At 41.2% G+C, this 14,495-nt stretch overlaps 1 protein-coding gene across 1 annotated transcript in view; it reads right to left on the bottom strand.

The window, feature by feature from the left end:
- Window positions 1–1,755: 1,755 nt before the first annotated feature.
- The window catches only part of gramd4a (GRAM domain containing 4a), a 41,840-nt gene continuing 29,100 nt past the window's right edge, over window positions 1,756–14,495 (bottom strand). Inside the window, exons 5-19 of the mRNA XM_053314028.1 lie at window positions 12,689–12,750; window positions 11,338–11,488; window positions 10,798–10,823; window positions 9,816–9,907; window positions 9,121–9,212; window positions 8,793–8,841; window positions 8,606–8,677; window positions 8,474–8,517; window positions 8,227–8,336; window positions 6,671–6,825; window positions 5,236–5,380; window positions 4,953–5,046; window positions 4,575–4,665; window positions 4,361–4,429; window positions 1,756–3,276 (exon numbers count right to left, since the gene is read on the bottom strand). Coding sequence (XP_053170003.1) covers window positions 3,166–3,276; window positions 4,361–4,429; window positions 4,575–4,665; window positions 4,953–5,046; window positions 5,236–5,380; window positions 6,671–6,825; window positions 8,227–8,336; window positions 8,474–8,517; window positions 8,606–8,677; window positions 8,793–8,841; window positions 9,121–9,212; window positions 9,816–9,907; window positions 10,798–10,823; window positions 11,338–11,488; window positions 12,689–12,750 — 1,363 coding nt within the window. The 3' untranslated portion in view covers window positions 1,756–3,165. The remainder of the gene's footprint in view (window positions 3,277–4,360; window positions 4,430–4,574; window positions 4,666–4,952; window positions 5,047–5,235; window positions 5,381–6,670; window positions 6,826–8,226; window positions 8,337–8,473; window positions 8,518–8,605; window positions 8,678–8,792; window positions 8,842–9,120; window positions 9,213–9,815; window positions 9,908–10,797; window positions 10,824–11,337; window positions 11,489–12,688; window positions 12,751–14,495) is intronic.

The raw sequence follows: 14,495 nt of genomic DNA, 5'->3' as shown, positions 1-14,495 counted from the left end.
TGATGCTGGATATGAGCGTTTACAAGCTGGATGAGGGTTCAAATACTGCTTTTGTTGTGTTCTGAGATGACTATTGGTTAAAAAGGTGAGCAGAGATAGTCATGTGAGTGGTGTGGAGCCAATGAGAGCGGAGACATTATTTCAACAACAGCATGTCCAGTCTTCATAACTCCAAAGTCAAAAGGAATTCAAACTGGGTTGTTACAAAAAAAAAACAAAAGAGGAAAAAACAACAAAAAACAATTTTTTACAACCTTCTGTAAACATGAGCTTAGGCAGAATATGGCAGACAGAAAAATTAAAGATTTGGCAAAAGAAAAAAAAAAAACGTATTAGACATTTAGAACGTGATACATTCTGTGTTTTATCTGAACGCAGCGTCGTTACCGAGCTGATTTTCAGAAGTTAACAGATTAGAAAAGGCTTCAGGTAAAAAGCTTTTAAGACTAACATGAGCCATCCAATCACACAGTGAGACAGCGTTAATTAACTTTTTACTGACTTCACCCGCTCCAATATCCGACAAGTTTACCCGTTCATGGATCCGATTTATTCCTAAACAAAAATAGAAATCCACTTCTGGGGAAGGCAGCCTGTCAATAAACAGACCCAAGAAAAATCATACGAATGAAAAAAAACAAACAAAAAAAAACATTCATTCTTTGTGAGTTTTGAACTAAAAAAAGAATAATTATGAACTGGTCCGTTGCATCGCTGGCAATTTCATATCCAGTCCAGTTGATTCTGATTGATAATGATGACAAGAGGATTTGTATAGACTTGGAGAGAAACCTTGACATTTTAAGTCTGATTTATCGTTTTTAACCTGGAAGCTGTGAGGCAGAAAACAGAAAGAAATCCTCTGGGTGTTCATGAGGGGGAAGCAGGATAAAGGATTGTTCAACTACAAAACAAGTAGCCAGTGAGTAAAAACTACCTGAATAAAAATGTTTAAATGTCAAGGTCTCCCTTTTTTTTTCTTCTTTTAAACAGTGTTTTTATAAGATTTACAAGGAAACTAAAGCTTGTGCTGCTGGGCGTAAAGAACATAGCTACTCTACTGTCTCTCGTTAGAAATCTGAAGAGAAATCGTCACCTCCACATCCCCCCCTGCCCACGCGTCTCCATTCATCTCACAAAAAAAACACATTAAAGTGTCTGACGTAGTTTGGCATTATATTTCTACATATCAAACCACCCGGCGAGAGTAAATACCAGCTTTAATCTTGCCAATGGTGTCTTAAAATAAAGTGACGCTGAAATATCCTGTTCTGACTTTTATCCATTTAACTTCACAGACTTTACTGTTGAAAAAACAAAAAAACAGACGGAGAAAAAAAAGCGTACATTTAGATGATGGAAGTGGAAGAGCACCCAGAAGAAGTCGATCTCTACTCTACTAAAGTAAAGCAAGAAACAAAAACCTTATTAGGCATGTCAGAACGTGAATATGATGTTCTCTCCTTTGCTAGCAGGGTTGGATTTATACGTCAACACTTTATTGTGTGAGGGGCCCTTCGTGAGCTGTGATGTGAACATAGTCGGCCAGTTGTTTCATTTTCAAGTCAGAGTACCTTCGTCTTTCTATGGTCAGCTTGAAAATTGCCTGGCTCGTGAAAATATCATCCCTGTGGCAGACGTCAATCTTGTATTAATACAATGTGCTAACACCAGCAGGGAAAAGAACCTGAGCTGGCTCGAGTAGACAGATGTGTGAAATACCATTGGGTGTGTAACTAGTGGGAAGTAATGAGCTTTTTGTTTTTGTTTTTTTTTTGGCCAACATTAATGTCAGGAATGCCAGTTAATTTTCTAATAAAGTGCAGGGGAGAAATACCGCTGATGGAAAACAAAAAACAAAAAAAAAATCTCTATATATTTACAGATTGTGCCTTTAAATGAGAAGCTTAGACAGGGGAGTTTTGTGTTCTCCTCTGTGCCTGAAACTCTACTCTACATGGCAGTCAGTGTTTAAACCGTCTTAACAGTGCTTGTGCTCTCGTTTCTGACACAATCAGCAGCTCCCGGACAGGTTTGCTCATCCCAAAAAAAAGGCTGTTACGAAAAGACGACGAAAAGAAAGGCATTTCTGAAAAAGAAGAACAAAAAAAAAAAAGAAAAAGAGAAGATTTCACTACACGTTACGCACACTTACAAACACCGAAGCGGATGCTGAGCGCGGCAGATTTTGTGTTAACGAGACGACTGAGAAAAAAAAAGACGTACTGTTGCTGCTGAGATGTGTCTGTCTATAAAGAAGAAGGAAAAAAAACTCAAAATATTAGACAGCAGCAATGTAAACTAACAGAAAGGCTTTGTGTCAGATAAATAGTGATCTGACATGTTCACAGCTAATACACAATCACTGACTGCTCACACGACTAGAATTTTGTTGGGCTAGGCACCGATCGGCCAGCTTCTATAAACTTCAACACTGACAGTTGTTTTTCGCAGTGATTTATAAAGCTAAACTTACATATTGGTTTCTACAGATGTCTGGCAGCCTAAAGAACTTTTTTTTTTCCTTTTTTTTTTTAATCTTCCAGGTGTTTTATGATATTGTTGTTTTTTTTACTTATATTAGTTTTTATGTATGAGCACTTTTTGAATTCTTCCTACCGTAGCAGAAGTCTCTTCACCGACTGACGAGTAAAGAGAGAAAAGAGATACTTGACATAACTTTTAAGACAATTTTTCTGCCCACACATACACACGCTCACACATGCAAACACGGAAACGACTACATCAGGAAGCCAGTCAGTTGGTCAGTCAGGTGGGATAGGGGAACCAGCCCCTACCGCCCCTCGCAGGCCTTCATCACTTGATTGATAAAAACCACACCGATCCTTGCTCCTCCTAGATCCAGTTGGTGGAATTTGTCCCGTTTTTTTTCCCCCCCTGGCGCCCCCCTGCAAGAAGTGTGTCATCACTAAATCCAAACTACACGTGTAGCTGATGCGCCCACATATCACCCCCTCCGACGTGGCCTAAACAGGAAATCCGTCAATCAAAAAGCTGGGCGGTGAGCGTCGATGAGGAAGCCGAGGCCCGTCGCAAGAAGGAGGAGGAGTGCTGTGTTTCAAAGTATCTTCCGGTCCAGTTGAAACTCAAGGAGGCTCTATCTGCCCCCCAGATTTGAGATGTGTTGCCTATGACGCAGGCTGTCTACAGCTCTGCGTTGGCCGGCGGTTTGGTGGTGGTCATGATCTTCATGTACTGGGTGAAGATGGCCTCGAAAGCCTCGTCTCTGTGGATCATGGCACCGAACACCAGTGGCTGGAAGAGGCAGAGACGCTGAGTGATTAACATGGAAGTAGAAATTGCCAAGATGTCAAAACTTTCCAGCCAAGAAAAACAGTCCCGCTTCCAGCTTTGTGACCATGGATTTCTTCAGATAATCCCAGTGGGTTTTTAAAAGGATTTGGCTGTATGTGCAGAGCCAAAGCAACAATGAACTGTTGGTTTGGCTCTGAATAAAGGTATTGTGTGTGTGTATCCAAAGTCTGATAAATCTTATTCCTCACATTGTGCCGTAGACCTCCGTTGTCCAAAAACGATTAAAAACATGTCAATGAGCCACACCGCTGCACTGGGTGACATGTTCCTTAGTTACTGTAGATTGTTTAGAAACAGCTCCTAACACTAATAAAAGACGTGATCACGTTTTCAGTCTCAGGAGAGAAGTTCTCTGTACAGCATGTGAGATAACTTCTCTCCTGAGACTGAAAACATGATGACTGTTAATTAGTCTGTGGAGGTTTCTAAACAAACTGACATGACAGTAATCTTTAGGGAGAAGGATCATGTGACCCGGTGTTTTTAATAGTTTGTGGACAACAGAGGAATAAGATAACATATTTGACACACACATAATATTTATATAATAATATTCTCTCCTTACATTTCACATTATCTGATTGAGACTAAATGAAATGAGTTTTGCACAAAGCAGAGATGATATGGTCACTGATGATGAATTAAAGCACATGGGAGTAATTAATCATAATTAGAAAACTATTAAAGACAGTGGTGAGTAATCACTTAGCTCATTGCTTCAACTGATAATCAAGAACACATTTAAGTGATGAATTTACTCCATCACATGGTCACATTTCTGAATTTCCAGTGTCTTCGTGTTTCCACTCGGGGGTGCCAGTGTGCCCAGTCAGGTATATAGTGTGTATCCTTGTATACATCTTTACAGTGTGCATCTTAACTATGTTTCAGTCTGCTGGGAACTATTCTCTATCGCTTATGAATTCTTTAATACATTAAACTGATTTCAGTGTATAGTATCTGTGTTTTTGTGGCATGTTTTGGTGTCATGGCTGTCTTATACAACAGTCCCTCCATACTGTACCTTCTGAGTAGAAGGAGTCGCTATAGAGATGCCCATCCCACTTCCTGGTAGGACTGAAAGCACTTTGTACTGTGGTGAGAGAGAGAGAGAAACCACATATTATTAAAACATGTTAAACATCAAATCACAAACTCTTCATTTCCACATAATGGTCCATAGTAAGTGTTCCTGCTCCCTTTTTAAACATTTTTGGAGTTTAATGAAGAGTGATTACCTTTTGTATGTCAGTGATGTCCACCAGCTTGATAACTTTATTCTTCTTGGAGGAGCCGGATCGTGAGCTGGAGCTCTCGAAGCACAAGTAACTGTAAACAGAAAACATACGACTAACTGAAGGGAACTTCTTGTCAAATACACATTCAAAGAAAGAGGTGAAGAGATTTAAAGGTCAGGGATATTGTCGGGGGGTGTGAGGGAGGCTGTCCCGTTTGAGAGAGAGAGAGGGAGGGAGATGGACGTAGAGAAGATGTGGTGTAGCTGCTAACAAGATGATAAGATGCAGAACCTTTAAAAACTTATTTTTTCTCTCATGCAGTCAGAGAGTTGTGTTAATGAAGAAAGATACTCTCTTGAGGAAAGATGTCCCACTTACTTCTCTGTGACATAAAGCATTCCATTCCTGATGTAGTCAGTGGGCATCTTCCTGTCTCTGTTTATCAGGCAACACCTCCAGCCGTTCTCACATACTGAAAACACACATAAAAAAGATATTATGATTTGATCTTTTCTCTATCACCTCAACTACAGAGGTGGATTAAAACATTTTATAACTTCAATTTATTATGACAAATGAGATGTGAGCTGTGCAAATTGTAATGCAGTTAAATGTCAATAACGTCAGTGCAAATAAAAACAGATACAGTAAGCCGTCTCACCCGCCAGGGGGCGCTCCGACTCCGACAGATTGAAGACCTCATGGAAGGCTCCCTTCTTGGTGCTGTGCAAGCGACCTGCCTCCTCCTCTCTGCTCACGCCGCACGGCACGGTGGCGAGGCTGCTCCGAGACGCCACTGGCTGAACCTGGAGAGAGAGAGACAGAGAGACAGAGAGACAGAGAGAGAGAGAGAGAGATGGAGGAGTGGGGAGGAGAGGGAGAGAAAACAAGACAGGGTGACAAAAACAGAGGCGAGAAGGACACGTGGGGTGGAGAGGAGGGAGGGAGAAGACGGAGAAATATTTAACATTAAGCATTTCTGTACATGATGTCATACAGGACTACAGCTTCCCAGAGATTATTGAGAGAAGTGGCCGATATTCAAGCAGCTCTTCTGTGCTTCTCTGTGTGCACTTGTTTGCTGCAGGCTCAAGTGTGACGTGCAAAGCGGAGAATAAGGCCATCATTCACTCAACAAACATGACCAGTTTATAGGCCAAATAATACTTTAAAAATGAAAGTCAAAGAGATCATTTTATGTATTGATCAGTCTTTTTCTGCATAAATGTTTTATCTTATAATGATATGGTTGTAGGAAATGAACCAACATTTCAAAAAAGCTACCAACGATGACATTCGGGGGGTTAATTTCTACATATTATGGGACAGGGAGGATTTACTCAGCTAATATTCAATAACAATGTAAACACACTATACTATGTGGGTTTTAACTACTCATTAAACACGCTGCTACTTCTTCTCACAAAGCATCTGTGACAATGGATCAAAAGTGTCAATCTGTTCCTTCGACGTTTGACACCTTTTGATCCATTCTCTACACAAACACTAGCGGGCCAGCCTCATGGTGTGTTCACGCATCACACGCACACGCACACACACGCTTTGAGGTGAGCTGGTAGCACACCCAGGCACAGTAGAGGAACCAAAAAAGGGAGACACACCAAAGTACCTACCTTCTCTGAGGTAGACAGCTGAGAGGGAGAAAACGACAGAGGACACCTGTGACTGATGCCACAGCAAAGACACACAAGCTCACACATTCAACCCCTACGTGAAACACCCTTTTTCTGTTATCAACCCAGCGATGGCGCGTCATAACAGTGAGTGGCAGGATTTTTGATGTATTACTGGCGGAACTGATGCTATCTTAAATAAAAAAAATCTTTTATCTCTAATGACACTGAACCTGAAGCTCCAATGGACCCAAACGGCATCACTGCAGTAGCTGCTCAACAAATGCAACGAGGACGGCTTGAACAGAGAATTAGTGTAGCATGAATAATCCTTTGCACTGTGCATTATACACACATATGTGACTGTTTTGTCTTAGGATTCAGACTAAGCTCTGTCAAATGGTCTGTATGCAGGAGAAGGCAATGAATAAGTAGATGCAGTGTGTGTTTGTGGCCCCTCACCCGCCGTGACACAGTGGCGTTGGTCCTCTCCTTGAGCTGGGGGTCGGTGGGGAGGTTGTTCCACACGATGTGGGGCGTGTCGTACTTGTCCCGCAGTTTCGGACAGCTCTTAAACAGGAAGTCTATGATGAAGAACTTGATACCGGCGTACAGGCCTGGGGGAGGACAAGGCAGTGGCAGTGAGAGGAGAAAACTAATAACTTGTAATGTGCAGCAAAGTTGTGGGCCTCCAATCATCTTAGTTGTTAAAGGCTTTCATATTTCAAAGTTCAAAGCTTTTATCGTTTTTAAATCTCAGTGGCATTCATGGTGCAGCCTTTTATATCCTTGACGTCATTCAAAATTTTTGAAAGTAATATTTCTTTCAATTAACTCCACATTTCACTATTTTCCTGCATATTGAAGGGTGGTTGAAAGCCCTTCTGACTGTCTTTATTAACAAAAAAACCAGCCTTGAGTTATGTTGCGCATATTACAAGAGTTAAGTCTCTTTAATAACTTTTTACCATAACACCTGTGATGACAGGGGCCCTGCAGGAAAAGCACAGATGTTAGTAATATCATTAATGATAGTTCTGTCCTGTTTAAATGTGCCATTAAGCTGTGTCAGTGTGACCGTGAGTCAGCACGAAACCAGAATCCTAAAACTGGAGCAGCTACATGGAAATGAGGCATCATTAATCTCCAATTACATCTGTTCTTTTCCTCCTGTGGCATGTCAAAATGATTGCTGTGATAAAGGCCTATAGCTGAATTGTCATTTTGCCTTGCTTCATTCATTCAGCCTGATATTATACTCAGCCGCCTATTCGCTACTTTCATGAATGTAGCTCCTTCCTAAACAAGCTAGTTATGTAAGACGATAACATCCCCATTTTTATCTCCATCTACAAAGCTCTAATTGGTCAGTTGTTTCTTCAACATTTCTGTTTGAATCACACATCTGATGGCTGGCACTGAAGCAGTTTGGAACCAGGCTGCAAACTCACTCCAAACTACAAACGAATTGAAAAAGCTTTTGGATCCCAATCAAATCTGTTTCAGGCCACAAATCTGGTGTGAGCAGTTCTGTTGGATTGGCTGCAGATGTCATATGTTTGGTAACAATGCCAACAGCTACTTTCTAATGCAGAAATCAACCACCTCATTTTGGTTCTCTGACTCATTTACAGTAGAAATAAAGTGCATTCACTGCTCATGTGAAAAGTGACAGCTGACTGAATAAACACAGCCATTGTTTGTACAGCTATTATTTCTCTGAGCATCTTCTGAGGAAAAATGAGCCCACGGTCATTTAGAAAAACTCTGTAAACAAGAAATACTGTAGCAGTAACTAATATCATCAGATCGGCAACAGCCTATAGCTGCCCCTCAATGTGAAAAGGAGAACGGTTACACAAGTGTTTCATGAATGCATTTGTTTGTGTGCGCTGGGTTGTGTGCAAGTATTTGCATTCATTTAGGGATCCCGTGAAGTTATGTACAGCAGTCCAGGAGGATAGAGAAGCTTTGTGTGTGAGTGTGTGTGTGTGTGTGCGTGTGTGTGTGTCTCTTACCCATCATGAAGCCCAACAGTTTGTATGGCAGGACGCAGGAGGTGATGAAAGTCACCCACAGGCAGATGTAAAGTTTCCGAGTGCTCTCCGGCTGCACCCACATGAAGAGGCTGACAGACAAACACACACATACACACACACACACGCGCAAGCACAGGGATGAGAGAAATGTCAATATGGTCTAAAGGTTTGAGTGTTGCTTTAAAAAAAAAAAAAGAAAAAGGAATACACAACTAATTAAACTTACTTCTTTATCTTCTCTAACACATCCGCCATCTTACCGAAAAGGTTCTGCAAGGAGAGTTGAAACATTGTGTGAACTCATTCAGTTTCAGTATCTCTTACTTCTCACACTAGTATGAGTGGTAACATGTTGTACCTGTGCTTTTTGTGCAACATCAAGTACAAGCTGGAACTTCTCAGATACAGTCAAGTCTTCCTTTGAAGGCTCCTGCACAACACGAAAAAAAGTGAAAAAGTTAGTGAGACTATACATTAACCTCTCACCCTCATATATTCTTCCTACTGAAACACAGAAAACAGGAAGCAGTGGGAAGTCGTCTCACCATGGGCTCCGAGACCTCAGGCACAATGCTCCACTGGATCCTCCAACCTCTGGAAAAAGAAGAAGATGAGGTGAAAAATAAGCCACAAATTACGCAAGTCCTCAATTTGATCACGTTTAAGTTGACCAGCTGTCCCAGTTTGAAGCTCCAAGTCCAGACAGATGTCTGACAATTACTAATATGACCCCATTTCCAAAATGCTCCACTTTTAAAGATTTTGGTGAGTTCACAGAAACTCAGCTGCAACAGTAAAGACAAAAAAAAGTTAAAAATGGCACAGTGGATGTCACTCTAAAACATGACTGTCCACCGAGGAGAAAAGTTGTACCTGGCGATGAGGTAATTTAAGGACAAGCGCAGGATAGCCAGGAAGAGTAACATGGGAATGGCCCAGCCATGCCAAGCAGCATTCATGTAGATCTGCAACAGAACAGTTTAACATTTGGTTTATTGTTTATTTTACAGCGATGATCACAGTTTACAGCAACATATTCAATTCAAATTACAGTTTTACGACATACTTGTCCCATCTAGTTTATTTGACAGGCCTCTACTTAAAAAAAAGCACTGGGTATCTTTATGTGTGAGAGAAAGACAAACTGATGACAAGACCTCAATAAAGATTTCCTTCAGTTATGATTTGGCTGGCTCATTCTGACACTGACTCAAAGCTTTTAATTACGGTGACTTTACTGGCAGTGGAAGATGCTATTAGAGTCTCCTGTCAACACTATAGCGGGATCATCACTACAAAATGAGATGGCACTGGCACGTGTGGCCACAATCAATGGGGTTGAAGATGATTTAGCATGATCACCGACTGTGGACAATAAAGAAGATCTGATGAGGGCTCTCCTGTCTGCAATCTGTCGGAGCAGAAATTACCTTGCCATTCTTTTCTATTCACTGTTGCGTAATAAGAGGTGTAAACCGATTGGGCTAAACGAGATAACCAGCTGAAATAATCGAATTTATAATAGAATAGAGTGTTAGAAATGATGGGAAGGAAATGTGAACACTCACAATGAAGGCAATAGCTGAGGTGTAGACGGAGTGCCAATTAGATAAGGCGGAGAGGTTCCTTAAGAAGTTGGTGACAGGTCTGGCTCCTCGCTCTAAAAACAAGAATAAAAGGGATTCATTCAGTGTATACAAGAAAAGAGGCAATATAGGACTGTGTTCATTGTGGAGGTGTCATCATTTCAATTCTAAACTGAAAATCGATCGAAACCTTCAAAATCAAAAGCAGGATCGGCAACTCCTGCAGTATTTTTTTTCTCCTCCCCTGTGTGTCTACTTGTGTGCATCCAAGGAAAAACATAAACAAACCAACAAAAGAAAAAAAAAACCCACAACAACATTTCAAAGCTGACACAGTGTAGCTTACTGGCAGTCTGCAGCTTCATTACTTTTAAGACACTGTAGCTGCTGCTGGAGTTAGAGTTGAAGAAAAAAACAAAAGAACTGGAAAATCCTCCCGCTTCAGTTCATTGACAGATAAAACTAGTTTCTAGGCTTTTTGCTACACACTTTGGTAAGGTGTGTTAAAATATAATTGACAGATGCGAACTTCCTGGGTCAATAACTCAGAAGTGAAAAATAACACTGGACTCGATGTACAGCCGGCTGTGAGACAAGTGTGTGAGTGCAACAAACTTCCTCTTCTTTTTGTCTTTGTGTTTGTTCCCAACTGACTGGTGAAATAAGTTATTGTATAGAAGTATGGCCTTCTAGTGGTACATTCCCAAAAAATATATGTTAATACCATTGCCTACACTTTTCAACATCTGTTATAGATCCATCCAAATCAATTAAATGTCTTCATGTGGAAAGGAAAAATCATGTACTGTGAAAGTGTGAGTGTGTAGTCCATCATTTTTATTGCGGTCGATATTATAGCCCTACAGAATTTTGCAGGAGCTACTTGAAACCCAACGATGTACCAACAGTAAAGTTAGAACTAACAGTCTGTAGCTGTCTGTTTGTGTGTGTTTTGAGTACTCACTGAGTCGCCTCATATTTTCTGTCAACCTGGATGGAAGACACAAGAAAAATGAAGGTCAGAACACATGCAGATGATTGCATGTACGCGGGCACACAGAGAAAATGCTGCTTTATGTGAGAGAGGCGGTGATGACATATTGGCCTTCATCATCCTGGCATGACTCACTCGCCTTTACAGAGGAGGAAAGAAAATAAATGAGAAAAGAGCCTCCTTTCTCTGTCCTATTATATTTCTCTCTGTACAATTTGTTTTTTTATTTAACTTGTCTCCTCTGGCAACCAACACAGTGCAACAGTTCAAGGATGCTACAGTACACTAAAATACAAACAGTACACTGCATTTGTGTTTATTATCAAAAGTGCACATTCATATGATGACGTCTGTGACACTGTTGATGATAACTGTATTTAAGTACGATATCTTTAGTATTCCCTTGCTGCTGTCTGGCCGTCTGACTCCACATCTCCTTGAACAAGTGCAGAAATCAATACTTGAGGACGGACATTTGAGGTGCTGTTCCAGAGCAGCTCTGATGCCCACCTTTTAGCACTTAGCGGTTCCTCTGTCTCCACGGTGCTTTCCTCCGGCTGGAAGCGGAAGTCTTCGATGTAAACCCCGAAGCGCTCGTACAGCCACTTCTGCAGCCGCGAACTCCATACCTCCTTCTGCTGCTGCGGCTGCTGCTTCTCCGCTAAAGACAGAACAGATAGATTATGTTATGTGTGATCTATGAAAAACATTTGTTTCTTGAGTAATTGTTTGGTGCTGTGGTTATTGAGATATTAAGTAAGCAAAGGTAGTGGAAGGTAGAGTCTCGGAATGGATTCAATTGTATTTATCTGCTATAACATAATAAGCTGCAAACCTTAGCATGCACAGCTAACTAGCTTATCAACCAATACTGTTACATAATTGTATCTCTTCAGGACTGGAGGATCTACTGTGTGGTAGCAGAGATGCGTGTATATTAGAGCCTTAAACAGTATTAGCGGCTCTGCTGCTAACTGTGTTGCTTGTACATGTATGTTTTTCCATGATAAGATGTCAAACCATCCAGAGATTGTGGTAGAACTAAATGTTATTGCAACACTGTACTATTTCTAGTAACATTTAGTTACTAATGCTGAAATACCCCTGTGCAAAGAACATAACCCAAATGTCCCACACTAATGGACACTAATGCAGCTGCAGAACCACAGCTGAATGTGCAGCTGGAGAGAAAAGAAAAAAGGAGCACCCTGTATGTTCAAGTCACTGAGAGGATAAATAAACAAAAAAGAAAAGACAATGTAATTACAGTGATGTGAAAGCTCCGACAGAGTTTATTTTATTCTGCTGCACAGTCATTATCAGTATCTTGGTGCTGATTATGAAATTGTGTTAGAAGCCATTTTCATTTGTAGTTTACTCAGTTAAAGCAGTCCAATGATGTACTGGCCTAGATGAAGTGATCTACAATCATAACCCATTTTCCAAAATAAACCGTTCTGTGTCTCGCTCCCTTTCTTCATCTCTCTCTGTCACACACACACACACACACACACACAGGCAGTACAGCTTTTTATTAATGAAACAACTAACCTGTATACTAAAATAGGTTTTGGTGCAATGTAGAAACAACAAATTACAAACTCAAAATGTACCCAAGTGTATACTAACCATATGAAAGCACACACACCCCACATACCTCTATATGTCCTATAATAACCTATTTGCACTTCCGACACTTCCTTTCAAGCCTTCCACGCACACATCCTCCTTCTCACACAAATACACACAAATAGTTGTCTTGATTTACTCCCACACTAAAAGACGTCAAAGTCTTCCTTCCCACTCACCCCCCCTTCCTGACTCTCTCTTGCTGGCTGCCTCTCTCCCTCCGGGGTCTTACCTGTTCCATTGTTAGAGGGCGACTGCTGTTTTCGGGGAGGTTGTGGCGGAGAGTCCTCCAGCCTGAGGGAAAGCGAAAGAGACAGAAAGATTTTTCAAATGTCAGTCTCACTTCTCTGTTACCAGAGCTGCAGATGCTACAAGCAGACACTTTGTCAGGAAGTTCACGTTAAGAGACCTGCTGCTTTGGATAGTTCAACAACCTTCTGAAGATCTTAGACAGACACATACACACACACACAGAGAGAGAGAGGGAATGACGAGATGTTTCAGTCTCAAACAGCCTTTGCTGAAGTCTATATAATTATCTCAGTGTTAAAATGTCACAGCAGTGGCTTTACAAACAAAGATACAAAGAAACTAAGCATGTATACTCTTTTGGCGGGCATGCTATCCTTTCATCTTTAATGCTTTTCTTGCTAGTGGCCACTAATAAGAGACTATGGGTGAATTTCTCTGTATGAATACAAAGCATCTCTTTGACTGATGAACAGGTGTTTCCAACCACTGCATTAGTGAAAAGTTCAATTTGGTTGTCCCATGTCAGTTTCACTAAGGCTCCCAGCTCAAATGTAGATTTGTAGGCTCCAAAAACAAACGTCAAAGAAGCCTACATTATACAATACAATAGTAACAGCCTGCATGTGTTACTACAGTTGATGTTTTCATCCAAAGACAAAAACAAAGTTTACAACCATAGACAACAAAGGAACCCAGCAAATATTCATATGTGAGAAGCTGAAATCAGAGAAATGTGGCTTTCTTCATTTTAAAAAAGATTAATAATTCAACAAAAGTGTTGCTGATTCATTTTCTGGTGATTAACTTTATCAACTAATCTTTGCTCTAATAACCATATAACCATTACTGCTGATTTGTACACAGGAGCAGCTGCAGTTATATACAGATGTGACATGAAGGAAAAAGGAATGAAGGAAAAAAAGCTGAATATATGAGTGGATTCAAATGCTTTATGCTTTCATACCAGGTGTGACTGAATCATAAGCTCCAATATGGTGTTCGCAGTCAACAACCCAGTTGAACACATATCTGCCAATGATATGGAGGCTCTGCTTTCATCGTGCTGGCTTGTAGTTTTTTTCCTTTAATTTGTTTCCCATCTGTATCTGAAGTGTTGCAGTGCACTGATATAGTGCAGACTAAATTTAGGAGCCTATTCTAGTCACACCTGGAAACTTCCTAGTAAAACCAGAGTGTTCTAATTTTGGCCCGACCGTGCTCTGCTGCCTTGCTCGTTGGCACCTGGATGCGAGCCACAGAGGACAAGCGGTGTGTTTTATAATCTGCTGTCCTACATCTACATCTCTCTGGGTGGAGATGCTGCTGCTGATGAGGGATTAACTGAAGAAAACTCCCAGGTCACGGTACGTTAGTGCCGTTACGCCGGTTCATTCTTGAGGCTGTGTTTTCTAGGCTGGTAATCACTTGGAGAGCACCGGTGGAATTTCCCATTGGCAGGCACAGGAACATCATCTGATCACTGACACACACACACAGAGTCGTATGTGCCTGCCATGAGGTTAAGGGGTGGCTTTAAGTGTGCCAAGAGACACAAGCTTTTCCCATCACCAACATAGCGACGGTGTGGCAGCGTGCACTTGGCTACATGGACTGGCGCGTGACTCGATGCTGTTTTATTTTTTTCTCTCTCTTTCCATCTCCATCAAAACACGTACACACAAACACACACACCTCCTTGTGGAATTCCCCGCCTACCGAGCTGGTGAGGCCTCTATTTATAACAGGAACCTAGTGGAGCGCTGGGACTGACTGACACACGTGCACAC

The sequence above is a fragment of the Scomber japonicus genome, chromosome 23 (assembly GCF_027409825.1).
Source record: "Scomber japonicus isolate fScoJap1 chromosome 23, fScoJap1.pri, whole genome shotgun sequence".
Taxonomy (NCBI): domain Eukaryota; kingdom Metazoa; phylum Chordata; class Actinopteri; order Scombriformes; family Scombridae; genus Scomber; species Scomber japonicus.
Note: the sequence above shows the minus strand (reverse complement) of the source record. Positions and strands in the feature narration are given on the sequence as shown.